This window comes from Schistocerca serialis, chromosome 8, assembly GCF_023864345.2.
Source record: "Schistocerca serialis cubense isolate TAMUIC-IGC-003099 chromosome 8, iqSchSeri2.2, whole genome shotgun sequence".
Classification (NCBI taxonomy): domain Eukaryota; kingdom Metazoa; phylum Arthropoda; class Insecta; order Orthoptera; family Acrididae; genus Schistocerca; species Schistocerca serialis.
In genome coordinates, this window is record NC_064645.1 from 421,856,609 (window position 1) to 421,877,782 (window position 21,174).

General features: G+C 43.3%; 1 protein-coding gene across 1 annotated transcript in view; it reads left to right on the forward strand.

Moving 5' to 3' along the window:
• LOC126417044 (KH domain-containing, RNA-binding, signal transduction-associated protein 2-like) overlaps positions 1–21,174 on the forward strand; it is a 552,290-nt gene that overhangs the window by 453,387 nt on the left and 77,729 nt on the right. The window contains exon 3 of the mRNA XM_050084935.1: positions 10,632–10,778. Within this exon, the coding sequence (XP_049940892.1) occupies positions 10,632–10,778 (147 nt within the window). The remainder of the gene's footprint in view (positions 1–10,631; positions 10,779–21,174) is intronic.

Here is a 21,174-nt window from a genome sequence, read left to right on the forward strand (position 1 = left end):
ATGTTCACATGATGTTCTGCCTTCATTAAACTGTCGCACCCATGAACGCACTTTCGAAACATCCACAACTCCATCACCACATGTCTCCTTCAACTGTCGATGAATTTCAATTGGTTTCACACCACGCAAATTCAGAAAACGAACGATTGCACGCTGTGCAAGTAAGGAAAAACTCGCCATTTTAAGTATTTAAAACAGTTCTCATTCTCGCCGCTGGCGGTAAAATTCCATCTGCCGTACGGTGCTGCCATCTCTGGGATGCACTGACAATGAACGCGGCCTCATTTTAAAACAATGCGCATGTTTCTATCTCTTTCCAGTAGAAAATAAATCGGAGGCCTTAGAACTTGAATGCACCTCGTACATTCTTTCCAGAGTAGCCTTTGCACCCTGCGTCCTCAATTATTGGTCGGATGTATACCAATCTCTGTCTTCCCCTACAGCATCTCTAGTACCATGCATGCTATTCCCTGATATCTTAAGAGATGTCCCATCATCTTTCTCTTCATCTTATCAGTGTCCTCAAGATGTCCCTTTCCTCACCGATTTCTTGAAGAGTGTCCTTATTAATTTTCAACTTTCTTACATAGAATCACATCTCAAACGCTTCGAATCTCTTATGTTCCAGTTCTTCCAATCTCAATGATTCGCTATCATACAATACTCTGCTCCAAACGTACGTTCTCAAAAATCTCTAATTTATTTCGATGATCTTCCACTGTGAATTATAAACCGATCTTCGAACCTTTCATTTATTTCCGTCGTTGTTTCTTCCACTTACAGGTTGAACAGTCTTACACCTTCTTTAATCCCAGCTCCTCGTTCTCATTCAACCAATCTCTCTGTTCCCTCTTGGTTCTGGTGAACACTGTAATTCACCAATCTTTTCATTTAATATTGTGACTTACCATATGACCGTATATTGTTATTCTACAGTCTTGCTTCAGTTGTCAAGCGCATCATCGCTACTACCTCTCTGATGCCTTTGGCTTTCCTAACGCCAAACTAATAGTCATCCAAACGGATCCGAAATTTTCTCTTCCATTCTGCTGTATATTATTTTCTCAGCAGTTGTGATGCATGAGCTGTTAAACTAATTGTGCGATATTCTCGCCCTTACCTGTCACTACTTCGGACTTGTGTGTATGATATTTTTCCGAAAAGGTCATGGTACGTCGCCAGTCTCATACATCCTACATACTAGCTTGAATAGTCGATTATATGGCATTTCCCCCAAATATTTTAGAAACTCCTTCTTTTTAATTTGATCTCAAGTCTTTCAGAGTTCTATTAAATTCTGACTCTAGTACTAGATCATCAATGTCTTCCATAACAACTACAGTTTCGTCTTTTGTCGTGTCACGAGACAAGTCCTCCCTCATACAGGGCTTAATTGTACTCTTTCCACGTATACACCCCCTTTTCTGGATTTAACTGTGGAACCCCCATTGCACGCTTATAGTCACCACCCTTGCTTTCAATTTCACCGAAGGTAGTCTGCCATCCCAGTTTACGTACACAACTGGTAGCGTTCTTCTTCTTGTGCTAACTTTGTACTAGGATTTTTGAAGATGGAACACTTCCAAAACGCGTCACACACACATTGTGATCATTTAAGTCATTGTTCACTTGCTGTATGACTTTTTTGCGTCCTAGACATATTAACTACAGATCTATGCATATTTATAGAATGGTCGTCGGCCTCCAACGTGCCTTGATGTCACAGCTATATTTATCGCCGAAAGTTCCTTTCACTTTTCTATATGCTTAGTCAGTCCTCCCAACCCCCATTCCTTTTTCGATGTTTTCACTTCTTTCCTGCTGCTATTTTGGCTTGGCTGCTCTGCACTTTCTATTTATTTCAATCCTAAGGGATTATATTGCTGTATCCTAGTCTTTCCTTGAATATTTCTGTACATCCGCCTTTCGGCGATTAACTGAACTATTTCTTCTCTTACTCCTGACTTCTTCAATTAACTTCCTTGTATCTATGTTTTTTTCTCCATCATCTCTGGCTGCGCTCTTTATAAATGTCCATTTGTTCGTAAAAACTCCCACCGAGTTTTCGTTATTGCAATATCTATAGTCTCAGAGAACTTCAAGTATATCTCTTCATTCCTCAATACTTTCGTATCCCACAACCTTCCACACTGATCCTTTTGTACGATTCTCTTAAACTTCAGTCTATTCTTCATCATTACTAAACTCATATCTGAGTCTGTATCTTGCACCTCGGTGAACATTAAAATGCAACATGTGATTTCGGAATCTCTGTCTGACCATATGTAAACCGACTGGCATCCTCTGGTGCCTCTGGGTTTTTCCGAGTATACCTCTTCGCCTTTTGGTTCTTGTACGGAGTGTCTGCTATTTTTGCTATTACTATCTGATATTTATTGCAGAACTGAACTAGTCTTTCTCCTCTCTCATACCTAGTGACAAGCCCATATTCCCCTGTAGCCCTTTCTTCTAATCTTCCTCCTACAACCATGACCATCTCCATTTAGATACTGAATTAACCTTTCAGTGTCCTCATGTTCCTTCTATATCTTTTCTTCTGCTTGCGGCGTCGGAACGTGTACCTGACCTACTGTTGTTGGTATTGGTTTCCTGCGTAACCTATTGAGAACCAACCTATCACTGAACTGTTCGCAGTTACTGTCTGTCCTACCTTCCTATCCATAATGATTACTATTCCCGTTATACTATTTTCTGCTGCTGTTGATAATACCCTTTACTCATTGACCAGAAATCCTTATTCTTTTTTCATTTCACTTCACTGATCCCCACTATATCTAGACTGAGCCTTAGCATTGCCTTTTCCACAATTTCTAGCTTCCCCACCATGTTCAGAGTTCTGACATTCCACATTCCGACTCTTAAAACGTTTCCTTTCATTGGTTATTCAATCTTTTCCTCATGGTCATCGCCCCCCCCCCCACCCCCCTCCTTGGCAGTCCCATCTTCGAGATCCTAATGGGAGACTAGTCCAAAATCTTTTAGCAATGGAGATATCATCATGAAAGCTTTTTCAATTACAGGCCACATGTCCTGTGGATACACAAGATGTGTCTTCAATGCATTGGTCCCTATTGCATTCTGCATTCTCATGCACTTGATCATTGATGATTATTCCGACTTTTAGGCGCAGTTCACCACCAAAATGGCAAGTCTCTTTCACAAATGGACTGGGTGAACGAGAGTGACTTCTTCCGCCATCGCTGATGATTTTTATTCAAAATTCAAGCAGTGTCAAGATCCGAACCCAGGACCCAGGACGTTTTGATTACTAGCCGAAGACGCTATCCTCGTTCACTTTTTTGTTTTCTTTTTTTTTCTTTAGCATAATTTCATGCCCCTCCCTCATATGTCCGGGTGATGGCTGGCAGTGGCACAGTTCTCCGCTCTTCAGCTGAGAGGCTTTACAGAAATACATTAAAAGAGGAACTCAAACATAAAAAGGGGAAAAAGGGGGACATAACAATATAGATAATGGAGATAATGGAAGTTAAAATTCACATTAACATGAGGACATGCACTGGGGGACAGTTAAAAAGTCGACATAAAGTTAAAAGGACACAGCTGCCAATTCGTGGGGCACTTAAAATACACTGGAGTCAAACACAAGTTAAAAGTGGGCCACAGTATAAAAAGCACACAGAGCCTGACACTCAATAAACCACTGGAAACGACAGAGCACTCACGAAGAATAAAAAATCACTGGGAGTGACATGCCAAGTGACGGGTGGCCGGAGAGGAGGGAAAAAAAAGAGTGGAGGAAGGTGTGATATGGGGGTGGTGGGAGGGGGGTGGCTGGGGAAGAAGTAAGAGTAAAATTGGGGGCAAGAGACCGGTGGGGCAGGAGATGAAGAGGTAAGACAAGGCAGAAGGGATGCAGAGACAGACATGGGGGGGGGGGGGTATGGGAAAGGCAGGGGGTGTAGGAAGGAGGAAAACCGCTCAGGGGGAGGGAAGGGAAGGGAAGGGGAGAGGGAGCCCTGAGGAGTAGGAGTAGGAAAGTGAGATTAGAGTTTGGTAGGAAGGGTAGATGTCATGTCTAAGCTCATCATCCAGGAGGGTTAGGTGCTGGAAGTTGCGGTAGGAAAGGAGGTGGAGGATGTGGATGTGTAGAGCGGTTCACTTTTTTGTATCTGTTTTTCTTTTTGTCATTTTTCGTCAGTGGTTCTGTGAACATAACGTCTTCCAGATTCCGTCGACGAGAATATCACTATATTCTCTATTAAGACTACGGTACAGCTCGATTTTGAGTACTAATAGCAAGAAAACCAGAATTCAGGACTAACAGGATGCTTAACACCGAAGATGCACGGTCTGAGTGACAGGACTGGTACAAATCCACGGAATAACAGCCTCACTGGGAGCTGAGCAACAGGTCGCTTTGTGGCAGTGCACGTCAGAGCACTGCGCAAAACTCATAAACGGGAGATCAATATGTATTTGTTCCTGAACAAAATGTGATCGTCTTTGTGCGGTCTGCCATCCCTCAAAGTTTTTCGGTGACGTCCTGGAAACCGCCGTATAAACTACGAATATTCTATGTTCCAAATCGTATAACTGGTTCTCATTCAAAAATGGTTCAAATGGCTCTGAGCACTATGGGACTTAACATCTTAGGTCATCAGTCCCCTAGAACTTAGAACTACTTAAACCTAACTAACCTAAGGACATCACACACATCCATGCCCGAGGCAGGATTCGAACCTGCGACCGTAGCAGTCCCGCGGTTCCGGACTGCAGCGCCTAGAACCGCATGGCCACCGCGGCCGGCGGTTCTCATTTTTTTCGTTTATTATGTACTATGAAATCCCGAAGTTTCCTCATTATCATTTTGCCGTTATCAAGCTTTCCATATTGGGGTGGTCTCCAATCGCTATCCCCCAAACTTGTGGGATCACGTTTTTTTTTTTATTTTCTGAATAATCTTCCACTACTTGCATTCTGCCTCTAATGATCTCAATGTCGACGGAACATTAAACCCAGTCTTTCTTCTTACCTTCTAGATGTGTTGGTTTCCCTCAGCAGTCGAACTTATCTCGCAATTCCTAAGAATGTGACAAGACGAAGGGTAGGGCGTTGTAAGATGGAGCGCTGTGGGATGTCTGGCTCATCAACCAGGACCTGTCCGACTTGCGAGACCCTGCCAGTAATTACACTACCGTCTGAATAGCTCTTTGTCTCATACGACCATACAGGCATCTCCACATGGAGGGACACTGTTTCTATGAGGTGCTGTAGAAGTTAGACAGGTATACTAGTATATAATAATTAACGTGCAACTTTTGTAATTCAAGTCATTCTTTACAGGACAACAATTTCAACTTATCAGTACTTCAATCTGTACTCACACTCGTCATTGGATATACAAAACTGTACTATGTGTCACTAAGGAACGCTTCCATTGAAAATTATTGAAGTTTAATCAAACACCGAGTAGCAGAATTATCATTTGTCTTCAAATGTGAATGATTATTAATGATAAACACTTAAGGCTCATGTATTCGACGATTTTCCTACATAGATTGTTACTGCCTTATTTCCAGTGAATTACTTATCTAATATGACTTATGTCACTTTATGTATTCACAGTAATTAATGCGAATTTGTTTTGCTCAAGATTCTCTCCACGTCCCCTCGCAACACACCACCATACTCCATTCTCAGATGTTACTGCCAAAGAAATGACACGTACTGTCATACCGAGAAACCAGCATTGTCGTCACCATAATCCCCAACTAAAGTCCGGCTACAGAAGGTACTGGCCGCCCGGTAGATATGATACCCTCGGACGCTGTACCAATCATTTGGTTGGGAAGCTGCAATGGCTGACCTTTATTATGTCGAAAGTGCGGATTGCCACAGCCACGCAGACCGCGCTAATCAGCTTTTCGACGCTGCCCTTAATAGCACAACGGAAATGATCGAGCTAAATTTCGACAGTGTAGCCAGCCACGTTTTCAAGTGATGACCTAATCCCTTTATACTACACAGAATGAACGTAAGTGTATTAGTTGAGAGTAATTAATTCCACATCTGGTATTCTGTGCTAATGGAATAAAATTCAATTTGCTGTCCAGCCTAAATGCAATAAAACTGTACTCAGATACTCTCCCTCTACCTTTACTTAAATGTGCTAATACCAGGATCAAGACAATTAAATAAACGTTATTTTCTGGCATTAAGTATAGTTGCCTCACGTGTATTTTGTTCACATGATGGAATAATAGGTATGGTTGCACGAAGGAATGAACTCAGATACTTGAAATACACTGATGTGTTAAATCCATGCGACTCGCAAAATATTCTAAAGAAACCAGACCGAAACGCGTGTACACTGGCTGTAGAATTCGAATACCGGGCGGCCAATCATAACAAAGCACACTTGTGACAGGTTCGCACACACGCCGTATGATGACGGTTTCCGTATATACTCACTTCAGAAAACTATTTGTCCACCACACGAGAATCATGGTAAACACACTGAATGTATGGGGCTTGTGTGACCACTATTTTATGAATAACTGTTGGGAGGTATGTGGAGCAAACGCATTTACTTGTTGGTGCTGTTACAGTGACAATGTTGTCGTAGGTCGACTAATTGTAATGTTATGACTGGAAAAACATTTTATTTTGAAGAGAAACCATGTACTACATTACTTTAACGACTGAGAGCCAGATCCTAACCCAGGGGGAACAGCACAACAAGGATTAAGACTCTTGATAGTCTCGCGTTTAACAATATTTTTCGAAAATATTCGCTATTGTTGCACCTCACCTCGCTATAGTATTTCTAGACAGTATGCAGATGATGAATCTCGTTGCTGACATTTGGCAATTTCGTGTTCAAAATAATCTCGAGACCGGTTGTACACCTTTTGCAGGTGATTATAAGATGGTGGTGGTGGTGGTTAGTGTTTAACGTCCCGTCGACAACGAGGTCATTAGAGACGGAGCGCAAGCTCGGGTTAGGGAAGGATTGGGAAGGAAATCGGCCGTGCCCTTTCAAAGGAACCATCCCGGCATGTGCCTGAAACGATTTAGGGAAATCACGGAAAACCTAAATCAGGATGGCCGGAGACGGGATTGAACCGTCGTCCTCCCGAATGCGAGTCCAGTGTGCTAACCACTGCGCCACCTCGCTCGGTTGATTATAAGACTCCTGTAATGTCGCAGCCGGGGTCATGAGCTTGACGTAGTGGGATTGCAATTACAGGATGTGCACAATGTGAAATGCTTGGGACTGGCGTATTTCATGAGTACACTTCTCTCTGTATACAATGTCCTACTCCATGGCACCGGCCAAACAGTTTCATTTGACTGAGTAATACGACACAGATCAAGACCGAGGCACACAAAAGCAATGTCCACGAAATGCTCGGATTTGATATCGTGCGCCCGTATTGTTTCAACAGTGACCCATCGATTTGCTCCATTGCCGCCGCGAAAATTATCAGAGATCATCCACTGCCTTTGCACAGTTCAGACGGTGCGGTGCACACGTTAAAATAAATGTCTTTGCGCAAGAAAACCAATACACAAGCCGCGCATCACGTTCCTTGTGAGACCTGAGTCTCTCCTTGTGTATACTGCGTTCAAGTAACTTAGGGAATGCAGCCGGGTGACGATGTCGACAACCACCGATGTTTGACAGGAGCACACCCCGCCATTTTCAAGGCAAAACAGCAGAAATTAAGCGCTTTTTAAGGGAACTTAGAACCTCGATCTTCAGAGAAACGCCGGAAAGGTAACACTCGCATACACTATGAACACTAGTTCCTTCGCAAACCAAAGACGACCGACGTCAGAAGTTATCGACAGTGAAATTAATAATCAACAGCTGAGGTAGCATCAACTCTGTCCTTCTGTTTTTTGAGACGGCAGAGTGCAGATTTCCATGCATAATTTAAACAAAAAACACCATATCTGTTTACACGACGACTTGCTGATTTGATTTCAATAGCTTCTTCAATAACGCTATCTCACTAGCTGGAATGGTGTGCCAGAATCTCCGTGCTGTTATATTGTGTAGGATGACCGGTGGCAAGACAATGTAACTGCGGATTTGCTCGTCTGTTGTAAGCGTTACAGCCACATACGCTCAATACTCCGGTCCTCCATAGTTCTGATAGTCTGGCCAATATATGGCATGCCACATCTGCAAGAAATACGGTAGGCACTCGCCTCACGCAAATCACGAGCATCCCTCTCGGAACCTGAAAGAAGCCTGATCTTAAATAATAGTCGAAAAAACACTTCACTTTATATTCCGCTAAATACGACTAATTTTGTTCGATATGCTCCCTGAGTAAGGCAAAATGGCCGTACTGTTTGGTTCCACATCGGTGTTATCGTCACTTACTCGGTGCACAGTGGATCGACAGCGCAGCGCACGTCTGATCTGGCTGTCTCTATAACCATTCTGACGAACGGTGACTTCGAGATAGAGTAACACAGCTGACAAACGCTCAGGACCTGAGATGACATGGGTCCTGTGAACCAAGGTAGGAGGTACCACTTCACATTGAGATGGATGGTAAAAACTATCACCCTCCAGACACAAGTCAGTATGAGTTTGCTTCCTATACAGGGCATGTTCCAAGATACCATCTACCATCTTGACCCATCAAGGGAGGGAAGACAGCCATCATTTCCCATCTCCTTCATGAAACAAATATTCGCGTGGATTGAATTCAGATTTTCTAAAAAGTCGTTCAAATTCTCACTGCTATGAGGCTAAACAACAACACTATCGCCTACGTACCTGAAAAAGACACAAATTTCAAAGCCGCTGACTCCAAAGCACGTCCCTCGAAATCTTCTATAAACAAACTGGCAATAACAGGTGACAACGGGCATCCCACTGCTACTCCATCGCTTTTGCTCGTAGTCCCGATTATTGAATATGAAGTAAGTGGAAGTCAACACATGTCTCAGTAGGAACGTTAATTCTTCACCAAACTTAACTTCAGTCAACCATAACGAATATGACAGAGAAACACGACGAGAAGAGAGACTACATTAAGACTTACCAAATATTAGAGTCATTCAAAAGCGTTCCCTCTAATCGACATAAGAAATACGCTGAGTTCTTAGTGTGGTACTCACGCCGACCTACTATAGGGCTCAACGGAGTAGCAAGCAGTCCTGCTACAAGATATGTCGGAACACCAATGCTACAGTCGCGCGAAGAGGAATCGCTACTTTGTGGACCTCAGGGTGGCGTATAACCTAGAGGGACCAGCACGATAAGGATTAAGACCCTTGATATTCTCCTGCGATAAGGAACTTTTCATCAGGAGATTGTTAGTCTTTCTGTCAACACTTTTTGTGGGGTCTTCACCAATCTTGCCATGCGCTGAATCAGGCAGTAAACACTGCATTTTTTCAACACAATCCCGCTTGTACAAAACAACGGTAGCATTGCCCTCATCTGCAAGTAAATTAACAATTTCCGGATCAACTCTAAATCAAAGTAAAGCACCTGTCTCAGCTACTGTGATGTTACTCTTGAGTGGACGTGTGCCAGTCAAGAAACCCACACATGACTGTTACCAGTAGGGCTATTCGGAAGGTAAGGAATGATGGGTCACAAAATGGAAACCACAGTGAAAATCAAAACTGTTTTATTTGCAACGGTTAGCTACATCTTCCAGCGGCTTCTCTACACAGTTGACGCTCAGGCTTAGTCATCTGTCGTAGCGTTGTACCAACTTTTCGATACAGTTGTTAGTAGAAGACAGTGCTTTTCGTCAATATTCTACTCTGGATTGCAGCTCCTTGTCTGTGTCAAAATATTGTCTTCATAGACAGCGGTTCATTTGAGCAGAGATGAACCTCAGAGGTAGCCAATTACAGGCTGTATTGTGTGGATCAAACACTTCCAATCCAAAACGCTGCAGGAGTATCTTCATTGCCCCTGCAGAGAGCGGCTGAGAATTGTCGTGTAGAACAAACCGCATGGCAGTTATGTTAAGTGGATTGCATAGCTTCAGGCGAACTCTTTCGCCAGGCCCTCATACTTGGCGGGAGACGCTAATTTCTAGCCATCTTTACGTTCTCACTGTGACCTCAGAACTAAAAAGAGCGACATGATGCGATCGACAGGTGTACTAGATGCAGTACCCTACGCATCTGTGCAAGGCTTCATCAGATTTTCATTGCTTTCCATTTCGCCACCGCTCATTCCTTACTTTCCGAATAACCCTCGTGTATGGAAAGAAATATTATGGAAGTATGAGTCAATAACTTTCTATTGGAGTGCGGGGGCTGGACAGAGAAGGATGAGGGAAGACACATATAGGGGGAGGAGCAGAGAGCAAAGGGGTGGGGGCGGAGGCCGAGAAGGACAGAGAGTGGGGGAGGAGCAGGTTTACAGAGAGAGGGATACGAGGTGAAGGACAGAGAGGGGGAAGTGAAGAAGGTGGGCAGTTACGGTTGGGAAGAGAAGATGGGCTAAGAGAACGAGTAGGATGAGATGGAATGATGGAAGACTGGAATAAATACATACCCAGCCAATAATAAGTACTCAATAGTAACGAATGAAGGTAAATACCAAAAGCAAACCTTATTCGTATATGCGGCCTAGATCTGTACCTTCACACGCTGTGTTGCAGGAGGAGGAACTGCGGTGCTCGGGCGACCCCAAGTTCTCTCACCTGAGCGACGATCTGCACGTCGAGATCACGGCGTTCGCCCCGCCGGCAGAGGCGCACGCACGCATCGCGTACGCTCTCGCCGAGGTGCGACGTTTCCTAGTACCGGTGAGTACATAGTCTTCTTAATAAGAAGTGAACTTTACTTCGGTGCTTGGCAGAGCTTGATAATTATATTAAAAAGGACGAGACATCCTAATGTTATGCAAAATTATATTTACAGTAGAGCGTCGATTATCCGAAGTAATTTGGGGACATGGGTGTCCGGAAAACTGGTGTGTTCGGGTAATCGATCTGTACATGTTTATTTGCCAAAACGAAGTACTGTACAGTAAATTTATTCATAAAAACAGACATCTCTTTTAGTATTACAAAGTAACATACAAAGGCAACTTCAGTAGGAATATATAGTATGCGGCACAGTTTATTAAACTTCTTCACGTAGCAGCACACAAGCGGTCGTAACAGAGAACAGAAGGTGACTGTTTGCACCGTGAGAAGCTCTTCTTGGGGGCGCGCAATCCTTCAAACTGCGCGGAGCGGCACGCCTCAACTCTAAGCTGGTGCAGCTGTTGCTGTGAACAGCTTTGATACTGCCGCTACTTCTACTGCCAGTGCCAAGCCGACAGAAGTGTGCTGATTGCTGAAACACAGCGACTGGCGGCTTGGCCGGTGAGCAGCGCCTTGTGAAGGCCCCATTAGAAGCAATGTTCCGCCAGCGGTGGCCCAGTGCGGCGACTACTGTGGGAAACTTGGTTTGGGAGTGAGGGGGATGATGGAAGGTAGGGTGGGAGAGTAACAGGTGCGAGCGAGTACACAGTTCGGTTAAGCGGTCGTTCGGTTGACCGACGTTCGGATAATCGACGCTCTACTGTATTTGGTTCCGAAGATGCTTTCGGCTTCTTAGGCCATCTTCAGGTGATAACTGAATGATTGAAACACAGATAAAAATGATGTAAACTTACACGGATGTTATTTGTACAGAAAATATAAAATTTATGTAGAGTGTTTACATTGCAAAACGTTTCATTTATTCTCACATATAAATAATTTGATTAACCAAAACGAAGAAATGGCGAGATAACAAAGTTTTTACGTGGAAATTGCAAGAACCCCCCACTCGTACTAAACCTCCAGAAATGTCTTAGTTTAGCCGGTGATTCCGTAGACGGTGGTACAAGGGACGTACAGTACAACTGGCCACGCTTTCCCGCCCGAGTTTTGCGATAATTAAGCCAGTCCGTCGTTGAATTGACTTAGTGAGCCGCCGCGTAGGAATTCTTCCTATCTGTTATGTGGAGATGCTCTCGTAGTTTTATTTCCTGTTGCAGAGCAGTAGCAGCGCTGCCGGATTCTGAAAATACAATCCTACTGTCTGTGTTTTACGTAATGAAGCGGGAAGAAATTCTTTGACCAAATAATTTTTTTTTAGAAGGGATGCCATTGTGGTGCGGTTATTTAAGAAACACTGTACAATGAACTTGTGCACACTGATTGTAAGCCAACTACTAATGGTAAGAGAGCATGGTGTACCACATGACTAGATCGAAAGGCACCCTGTCGACAACTGAAGACTACAGTGCACAGTCTGTAATTAGAGCGTATGGTACAGTGCGTGTAAGACAGTACATCTGCGCATATGCCAAAATTATTCATTTATTTATTTATATCAACATTTCCTGGCATTTTAAAATTACGGAAAGGTAATATTTATGACGCGTGGACTCCTTCTAATCTCTTAGTGGCAAAACGCAGCTTGGGTTAGCAAATATTTATTAGTAACAATTACTTTATTCGCGTCAGAATAAGTATACTTTCCGTACGTATCTCTCTGCTGACGTCACAAGTGATTGATGCCTCGGTACCTGATCCCATTGGCTCTGAAGGCGCCAAATGGTCAATCGCCTCTGCTAGCCACAGTGGGAACCAACAGCTCGCTCCTTACTCCGTACTTATTGCAGTGCCGATACTTTCACTTCATGTATGTGGAATAGCGAAACTGGTAATAAAGTAAAATACGCCCTTAGCTGCTAATAAGGTGTACCATACTAGAAACATTTAACAAATGATGGAAAAGAAGATGAATTTGGAATCTGAATCTGGTAATTGGAACTTGATTTAACAAAGTGGAAAAATGAAACAGAGGCTGATCAATAAATACTAAGCTGTTATTCTGTGTCATACTTATGTTTACTTCTAGTATTACCAGTAGGTTCATCTTTCTGCTTTTCTTAACAGAATGTAAAGCTTCACATTCTACGTCATGTGGATGGAGTTTTGTTAAAAGATGTTCAGAAAAAGTTGAACCGTTCGTCCTTAATGCCAGCTTCTCTCATATTCCGAAAACCTCATTGTCACAGCTCTGCCTGACTGACGAAGACATATTTTTTCACACTGCTTGTATGTGATGCCATACACAGAACTATGTGCCAATGATTGCAGTTTTTCTTTACTACTGAATAAAATTTTGATATGGTATCGATGTTGTAAAATGCAGGTCTCCACCTGCGAGAGTTTTAATGTTTTTCAAGGTCATCTGAAATGTTGCCAATAAATCGGATTTTGCACTAGGATGCATAACTACTGACTGATTGCTGCGCACCAGAGCACAGTACACAGTTTCTTTTCTCGCCGTACATTACCAGTCAGGGCAGAGCTATAAGCCATTGCTGGAAACGATATGTTTGGTCGTCTGCTCTTCTGTTTGAAAGGCTGATTCAGATAATGAAGGAAATAAGTTGTGTGGCCATTAATTTCTGTTTCAGTTACCTTTTGATCATGTATTTTTATGTAAATTAAGCTATTCTTGTATTTTTTAGACTCCTGAAAAGACATTTTCTCCGGTTACTTTCCATGCTTGCTTGTAGCGCAGTGGTTAGCACACTGGACTCGCAATCGGGAGGACGACGGTTCAGACCCGCGTCCTGCCTGCTGACGTTTAGATCTTCCGTGATTTATCTAAATCGCTAAAGGAAAATGTCGGGATGGTTCCTTTGAAAGGTGCACGGCCGTTTTCCTTCCCCATCCTTACCTAATCCGAGTTTGTGCTCCGTCTCTAAAGACCTCGTTTTCGACGGGACGTTAAACACTAATCTCCTGTTCCTCCCGCGCTTGCGTTACTTCGAACTAAGACGTGGCTGCACCTAGTCATAATACCAAGTTATTCATAGATACGGCAGGGTTCATGGTTGGTTTTGACGAGTTGTACAACGAGAATTTTGTGATTATGGGAAAGGCTGCACTAGTAGAGGGGTATTGTCGCGTTCCTGTGGAGGTAGCGCCTGTCGAATAGCTCATTCATAAATATTATTTATGGAGTGGCAATCAGAATCAAATTATGGATATATGGACAGTGCTAAGCATCCTTTAAGCTGAAGAAATGCTAATAATACGAATAACTCTGAAACAGGAACAGGGGAATTAATGGCTCTGAGCACTATGGGACTTAACATCTGAGATCATCAGTCCCCTAGAACTTAGAACTACTTAAACCCAACTAATATAAGGACATCACACACATCCATGCCCGAGGCAGAATCCGAATCTGCGACCGGAGAAAGTGATTTATGTCCACGTGTGGATTCAGTTCACCATTTCATAACAGTTGTTGAAAATGGAGGAATACGCCTCCTTCAGATGAATTTTAATCGAAAACGAAGTATTTCTCGTAGAAAAAAATTTCGGAAGACACACACTCATAACTATAAAGCTCCATAAATCCTGAAATTCTGCAAATAGTCTTTACTGTAGACTTCTGTTATTTCTCGACATGATTCATCGTTACAAGAGGAAGAAATCTTACAACATCGCTGTTAAAATTTGTAAACAATGAGTGTGTAAAGCTCAAATGCATGCCCTTGAGAGGATTACAGCACGAAGATGCAGAGGACTGCAGGGGTTTCGACATCATAGGTTTTGTGGCCAGTTGCTGGCAACCTAATGATGAAGCAAAGCCTCTGGAACTTAGTACATAAAAGAAAAATCTGAATATGTAGTACCTGTATAAGCTGCGTTTCATTTATGTTTTACAAAATGTACGTTAATATTGTCTATGGGTAAGCTTTAATACGTCAAAAACAAAACTTTGACAATACCAACGCCTTTGTGTCTGCCTCATTTTCCCTCTGCCTTCAATCAAACAATTAGCACATTGATTTTTCAGGAATGTTCACAGGACTGATACTTAAATTTATAAAAGTAAATGGTAACTTTATCTGTTTCGATTTGTGTGCAAATAATGAAATGAGTCCGAACACTAGTAATCCAAAATAGTGGTCTTAAAAGAAAGGAAACCTTTCTAAGATACACTAATGACCCAACAAATAATGTCCACTGTACACAGAACGCTGGGTACATGATGCTGTAGAGAGCAGAGATGAATGGGAATTCGTTCTAGTGACGATACGAGCGAAATCCGCAGACATACGTAGGTGTGGTCCATGGCCTGAAAACGTACATTGCGGAATGGGGGAAACTAGATTTCATGCTGACCCAACGACGGTGTCAATTATGACTGCAGTGGACGAGAGCATATCAAGATTGGATCGTGGATCAATGGAAATTTGTTTCACCGGATGGACTTCGTGTCCGGATGCTTCGTTGTTCGGGTGAACAAATGTTCGAAATATGCACCACGTCACGGATGCAGGCCAGATGCATCCAGTATTATGGAATTGGAAATATTCACAAGGGTCTCAATGGGACCTGTGGAACTAGTCGAGAGCACTGTAATAGCTTTGGACTACATGAACATTATTGCAAACCACTTGCAACCTTTCATGATTTTGTAGTGGTCACCCTTTGCGTTCATGATTTTAATGGTTGTAAGTTCTATGGAACCAAAATACTGAGGCCGTCAGTCCCTAAGCTTACACACTACTTAATCTAACTTAAACTAACTTAAGCTAAGGGCAACACACACACCCATGCCCGAGGGAGGACTCGAACCTCTGACGGGACAGCGTTGCGAACCGTGACAAGGCGCCTGAGATCGCATGGTTACCCCACGCGGCTCATGATTTTAGTAGGCGTGGAAGTTGAGTAGGTTAGATTATGGCGCTACAAGAGCAGGAAATCGGGGTTATGGAGCTGGTGAGAGTGTGTTTCATGCGCCCGATAGCGTCAATTAAACAGCGTTGTCTAGAAGTATATTTTTGTTCGTTTCTGGCATGGTGAAAGGCGAACTGAGCCACGCACTTGTGTGCGGTGAGGAATGTGGATCCTACACTCTAGAAGCAGCATGCCTTGCTGCAAGTCAGTATCCAACATCGGCGTCGTGCAGGTAGTTGGACGGCAGTCCGCAGGCACATGCCTACAGCAGTTCACCAATGGTGATTGTGGCATCCCCCAGGACTATCCAAGACGGATGCGTCCTCAAATGTGTACGAACGTTATACCACAAATGGTAAGTGTTGTGAGGATAGAAGCCTCGGACCATAATTTGCAACACTATGTAGGGCCACGAAGGCGGTACCGCATAGAGCCAGGGATGCTGTACTCAGGTACCTCGTCCAACATATTAAAGACAGCAGATGTCATTCACTTGGTACGCCTCTCCCCTGTAACTGCTCTCAGCCACGGATGTGAGCAAACAGCTGTGGCAGGTTGGAGTGGCTCTGTCCCATCACAGCTAGTTGACTTCTGGGTCGAAGGCGATGTCTTGACATGAGCTGCATGGAAGGCATCACACTTCACCTAATACGTTACCCTGTAACAAGCGAGACTTTCATGTCGTCGAAATCATAGATGAGAACGGGATGACCAGGCGCTGAAAGTGATGTTTCTGGAATGGGGGTTTTTAAGCCGGACATAACATCATCGCAGCAGGCCACTTTCCCTCTTTAACCGGAGATGTCAACTGTCTGTCAGTTTTCCCCACCTTGCATTTTCCATCTGCAATAGGATGCTATGGAGTGGCTGTGCTCATGTGTTACATGTTTGGAACTGTATTGCATGGCTCACGCATGGACGTATTGTGTGCTGTCACGCCGTACTGTTTGCACTCCTCGCTTTCGGCTCGGCTCGGTGTGGCTATGCGCTGCGTGTGGCGCCCTGTCTTCTCCAACACTAGCACTCACTGCGTGCCCTAAATTCCAACTGCGACACGCCAGATGAGCCGGACTTCGTTCTCTGCCAGATGCACTAAATAAGAATTTTGAAAACTTGTACTTGCAGCCGGGAATTGAATCTGTAGTCCAATGCTTTGTATATTCACACGCGGCATTGGCGTCTTAAAGAAGGATAACTGTTGTTTCACAAGGCCGGAATCGTGCTAGAAGGGTTTGAGAAGCCTGGTAGTGAACTCAGTCTTGGCCACCAGACTCTCGCCTGATCTGAACCCGATGCAACACATCCGAGGCGCTATAGGCGCCAGCTGTGTGTCCACAAACAACTCTCCCATAACTTCTGGGAATAGCGTGACCTTTGGGTAGATATCTGGTGCCACATACGTCTGGAACTCCACCAAGGTTTTGTCTAATCCATGACCCTAAAAATCTGCTGGATTGCATTGCGAAGGCGGACCAATATTCTATTAAGCTGGTACGGTAGTTGCTGTTGAGGAGTGCATCTGTAAAAACGGATTTATTAACAACTAGCTCTCACTCGAAATTTATTAAAAATACTTTGTTCTACTTCTTTTATTTTTTTGTCGTTTTAAGGGGTGACCGATACAAGGCTTACTCTAAATTGATAATGTTTACATTGATTCAATGTCATGCGTAAAATTACGGTGATATAGTAGCGTCAAATTTGAGCCCAAAGCAATTGTAACATAAATTAAAAGTTTCAACTTAGGTTCGATAAATATCTGTGATAAAAAATTAAAAATCCGAATGCTACTTTAAAGATGCTTGTAGTAACCCTTAAACAAATTTATAATAACAAACTTAGAGCAATTCGAAGCTGAAAACTGTATTCAGATAAATCAAATTTAGCAGAAGCACTTGAAATACACAACAACAAATTACGGCGGGGCCCCTTGTGACAGGTCTTGTACCCATCAGTTTTTCTCGTGATACAATTTAAATTTTGCTCATCTATTGTACAAGAGTACCGAACAATTAAAAAACAAGTTTACGTGCAAAACTCCTTCAGATGGACGCCAAATTAACAGATATGAATTGTTCAATTAGAAAAGGTGATTACTTAACTCAAGAACAAACCTGTAGCGATAGAAGTTGTCCGCTGCTACCTCAGTGCGTTTACAGAGCCGTAATCTTGCAATCATCTTTTATTTCACATGTCAGTCTTGCCCACACTTCCTGGCAATACGTTACACACATCATTAAATTGGCATCATTAGACACGAAACATAAAACGTAACCACTGGTCCCCCCCCCTCCCTCCATGCATACAGAATAATGGCCCCGACTAGGGCAAACTCAGTGACAACCTTGTAACATGAACAGTTAAAACAATCATATCACCAGTCACGAAATAGTGGAACTAAGGCAATCCACAAGGGCAGACTCAGCTACAGTATTGCAAGACGAACAACTAAAACACATAATTGGGCAAGCACTCAATAATTGAGTAACTTAATGTCATTTGAGTCCTCCAGTCCTCTTGTGTAAACGGAACCAGGGTGCAACGACAGCATAGTAACGGCTGCACAGACCTCCAAGCATTGCTTTAACACCCGGTGTCCTATGGGCAGCACCAGTATTCTGCAACCGCAAAACTCTTGCATGCAAAAAGGGAGCTCCTTTCGAAATTACAGCTTTCCAAACAGTGGCTCTCAACTACAACTAAGTCGCGCTATCAATCCAGGTGCGGCCAACTCGTTTTCCGGCCCATAACCGGGCTGCTCCCAGTACGGGACCCCGCCCGCCATCTTCCTCTTGCCGCTGCTAACTCAAGACTCCCGTCGCTGCCCGTCAAACGCAGCCTCGCGGACCACAATCGCACCACAAACCTCCCTGGCAAATAGATTCTACACAACCAGCGATTCTACCAGAGAGGCACGAAGTCAAAAAATACCAAAACTTTGCGGATGGTTTCGACGTAGGGCACATAAGCGTGTGGCCACAATGGTTTGTTTCGCCACTGTATTTCGGCAGGCGAGGTACCAAAGAGTTCTTTTCAATTTTTAGAGTTTAGGTATTACGACCAGTTACTGCAGATACATTTATGCACACATACACGATCAGCACGTTACGGTTCTGGACTTTATACGCGAGTAACCTGAGCCACTGCACTGTCAACAATGGTCATTCGTCTCAAGGACTATATGCAATATATCGTTGTAGTGCTCGACTGCTGTTCAGCCAATAATTTTATGCAGCGATAAGTTTAAATAAAAATCGATATATTCAGCGGCAAAAGAATTTCTCTTTACTGCACATCCGGAGATAGTTATGAAACAAGAGAAATTGGAGCGATTTTGCAGATTATGTGCTCACTAATGTTAATGAATTAGTGGAGCGTCGCCTTCGAAGTAGGACCACTTAGTGTCCACAAACGCCTGCATTGGTTGTATCCACTTTGCGTTTCCTTTCAACTGTGTCTGCGCAGGAGCCCCGTAGCATCAGCACTGCACTCTTTCGCCAGATCTGTCAAAGTTAGCTCGCTTCCGACCTATGCGTTCTGTGATGGGGCGTGAACGCCTTGTCGCCTACCTGTGGTTTCATCGTCCTTCAACCACTTACCCTACACGCTCACGGCAGTAGCACGCGAGCAGTCGAACAGATTCGCTGTTCCTGCTCGTTCTCAAGCTCCAGGCCCTATCAGCCCTTTCTCAAAGTTGCTTATGTCAGATTGTTTTCCAATTTTCAGCCCTTAAAGTCGCTAGAATGATTCACGTGTCAGTATTTCCTTATCTCACCACGGGCCTGTAACGCAACCCGGTGTAATTCGTGCGCAAGATCCTAAGAGTTATATGTTATATTTCGCAATAGGAGAGCAATGAATTCTTGTAACACTATTATATATTTACATTTTCCGGTTCACTCATTAAATATTTTCTTTATTAATAAGATCTACAACGTACGAGAGAATGGTGTATCAGTATGTAACTATTCTGGTCTGAAGAAAGTATTGACAGTGTGTTAATTTGTCAGTTGCTTGCCCTTCCCTTACATTCCTAACCGAACTGCCCTTACAGTAACGTAATAACAACATTCACATCTGTATCAGAATTTGATTTCGAATAGTTTCCTTCTGAACTTCTCGAGTTATCACTGCTCCCTTTCAGAAGTGTGATTAAATTTTCCACTGTCTTCCAGAAAGCCTTCATTGTTAGCTGTCTCTGTGAGGACATCTGTAGAGGTGTTCATTATTTGTTTGCAGGTCTCACTAGTCACTTCATTTACGGTTTCACTAAGGAGTTCATCAGCTTCAGAGGTGGTGAACTTATTGTTGTTAGCAGCAATGTAAGTTTTTATTAGCACCCACGCAACTTCAATAGTACTGAAACAACAATGATGCGGAGGAAACTGAGAGATTTCGTGTCTTTTTCTTTTATGAAACAGTAGTTTCTTTCGTGGCATAATTTCCAGCTATCCAGCCTTCAATCTTCTTTGATTCACGTCTCGTCTTTCCAGCTACAGAACAGTTTCCTGTGTTCTTGATGCAAAAATGAACCATACGTGACCTTAACCGTAATAGTGGCTAATCGCCTAACGAGATTTGCTATGAGTCATGTTTGAAAGTGCTTCGGAAACACTACAGCACCCCTCGCTTCATGGTAATCACATATCTTCTTCGAACCAAACATTAACAAACACTTCGGCCGAAATCCGTCCGATGTACCCGCATATATTATAATTCGCTCCCTTTGAAAAGAGATTCTGCTAAATTGTCCGTTATAAATAAGTGGTTTATTTCAAGTTTAATCTAGCCACACAATGTTTGCGAATGTCACACCCATCATCCTCTGCAGAAAGCTGCACCGCAGTGCAGCGTCATCAGCTGTTTCCATTAAGATTTTTCGTCAGCTCATAACTGAGTAGCTGACGGCTCTGTTGTTCAGCTAGGCATGTAATGGAAATTTGCTACCTCTAAAATTATAGACGTCTGAGGAGATACGAACAGTTCAGTCCGTGTGGATTGTTCCCTTCTCTTTTAATGGTTATAAATATGACGGCGAATAACGTCTTACTGACAACTGTTTTTGATGTTGCTAAGCAACAGTCATACAATAATTTTTAAATGAACACATCACTATTTGACTGATTGTTCTTTACTTAATTACGATCCAGGCTTCAGGCTTCAGTCTTTCATGCCATTTTCAAGTTCAAAATGGTTCAAATGGCTCTGAGCACTATGGGACTTAATTTCTGAGGTCATCAGTCCCCTAGAACTTAGAACTACTTAAACCTAACTAACCTAAGGACATCACACACATCCAAGCCCGAAACAGGATTCGAACCTGCGACCGTAGCGGTCGCGCGGTTCCAGACTGTAGCGCCTAGAATCGCTCGGCCACTCCAGCCGGCCCATTTTCAAGTGACTGGGTTTATGTAATTAACATATTTTGCAGGACATCAAGCTAAAAATGGCCATA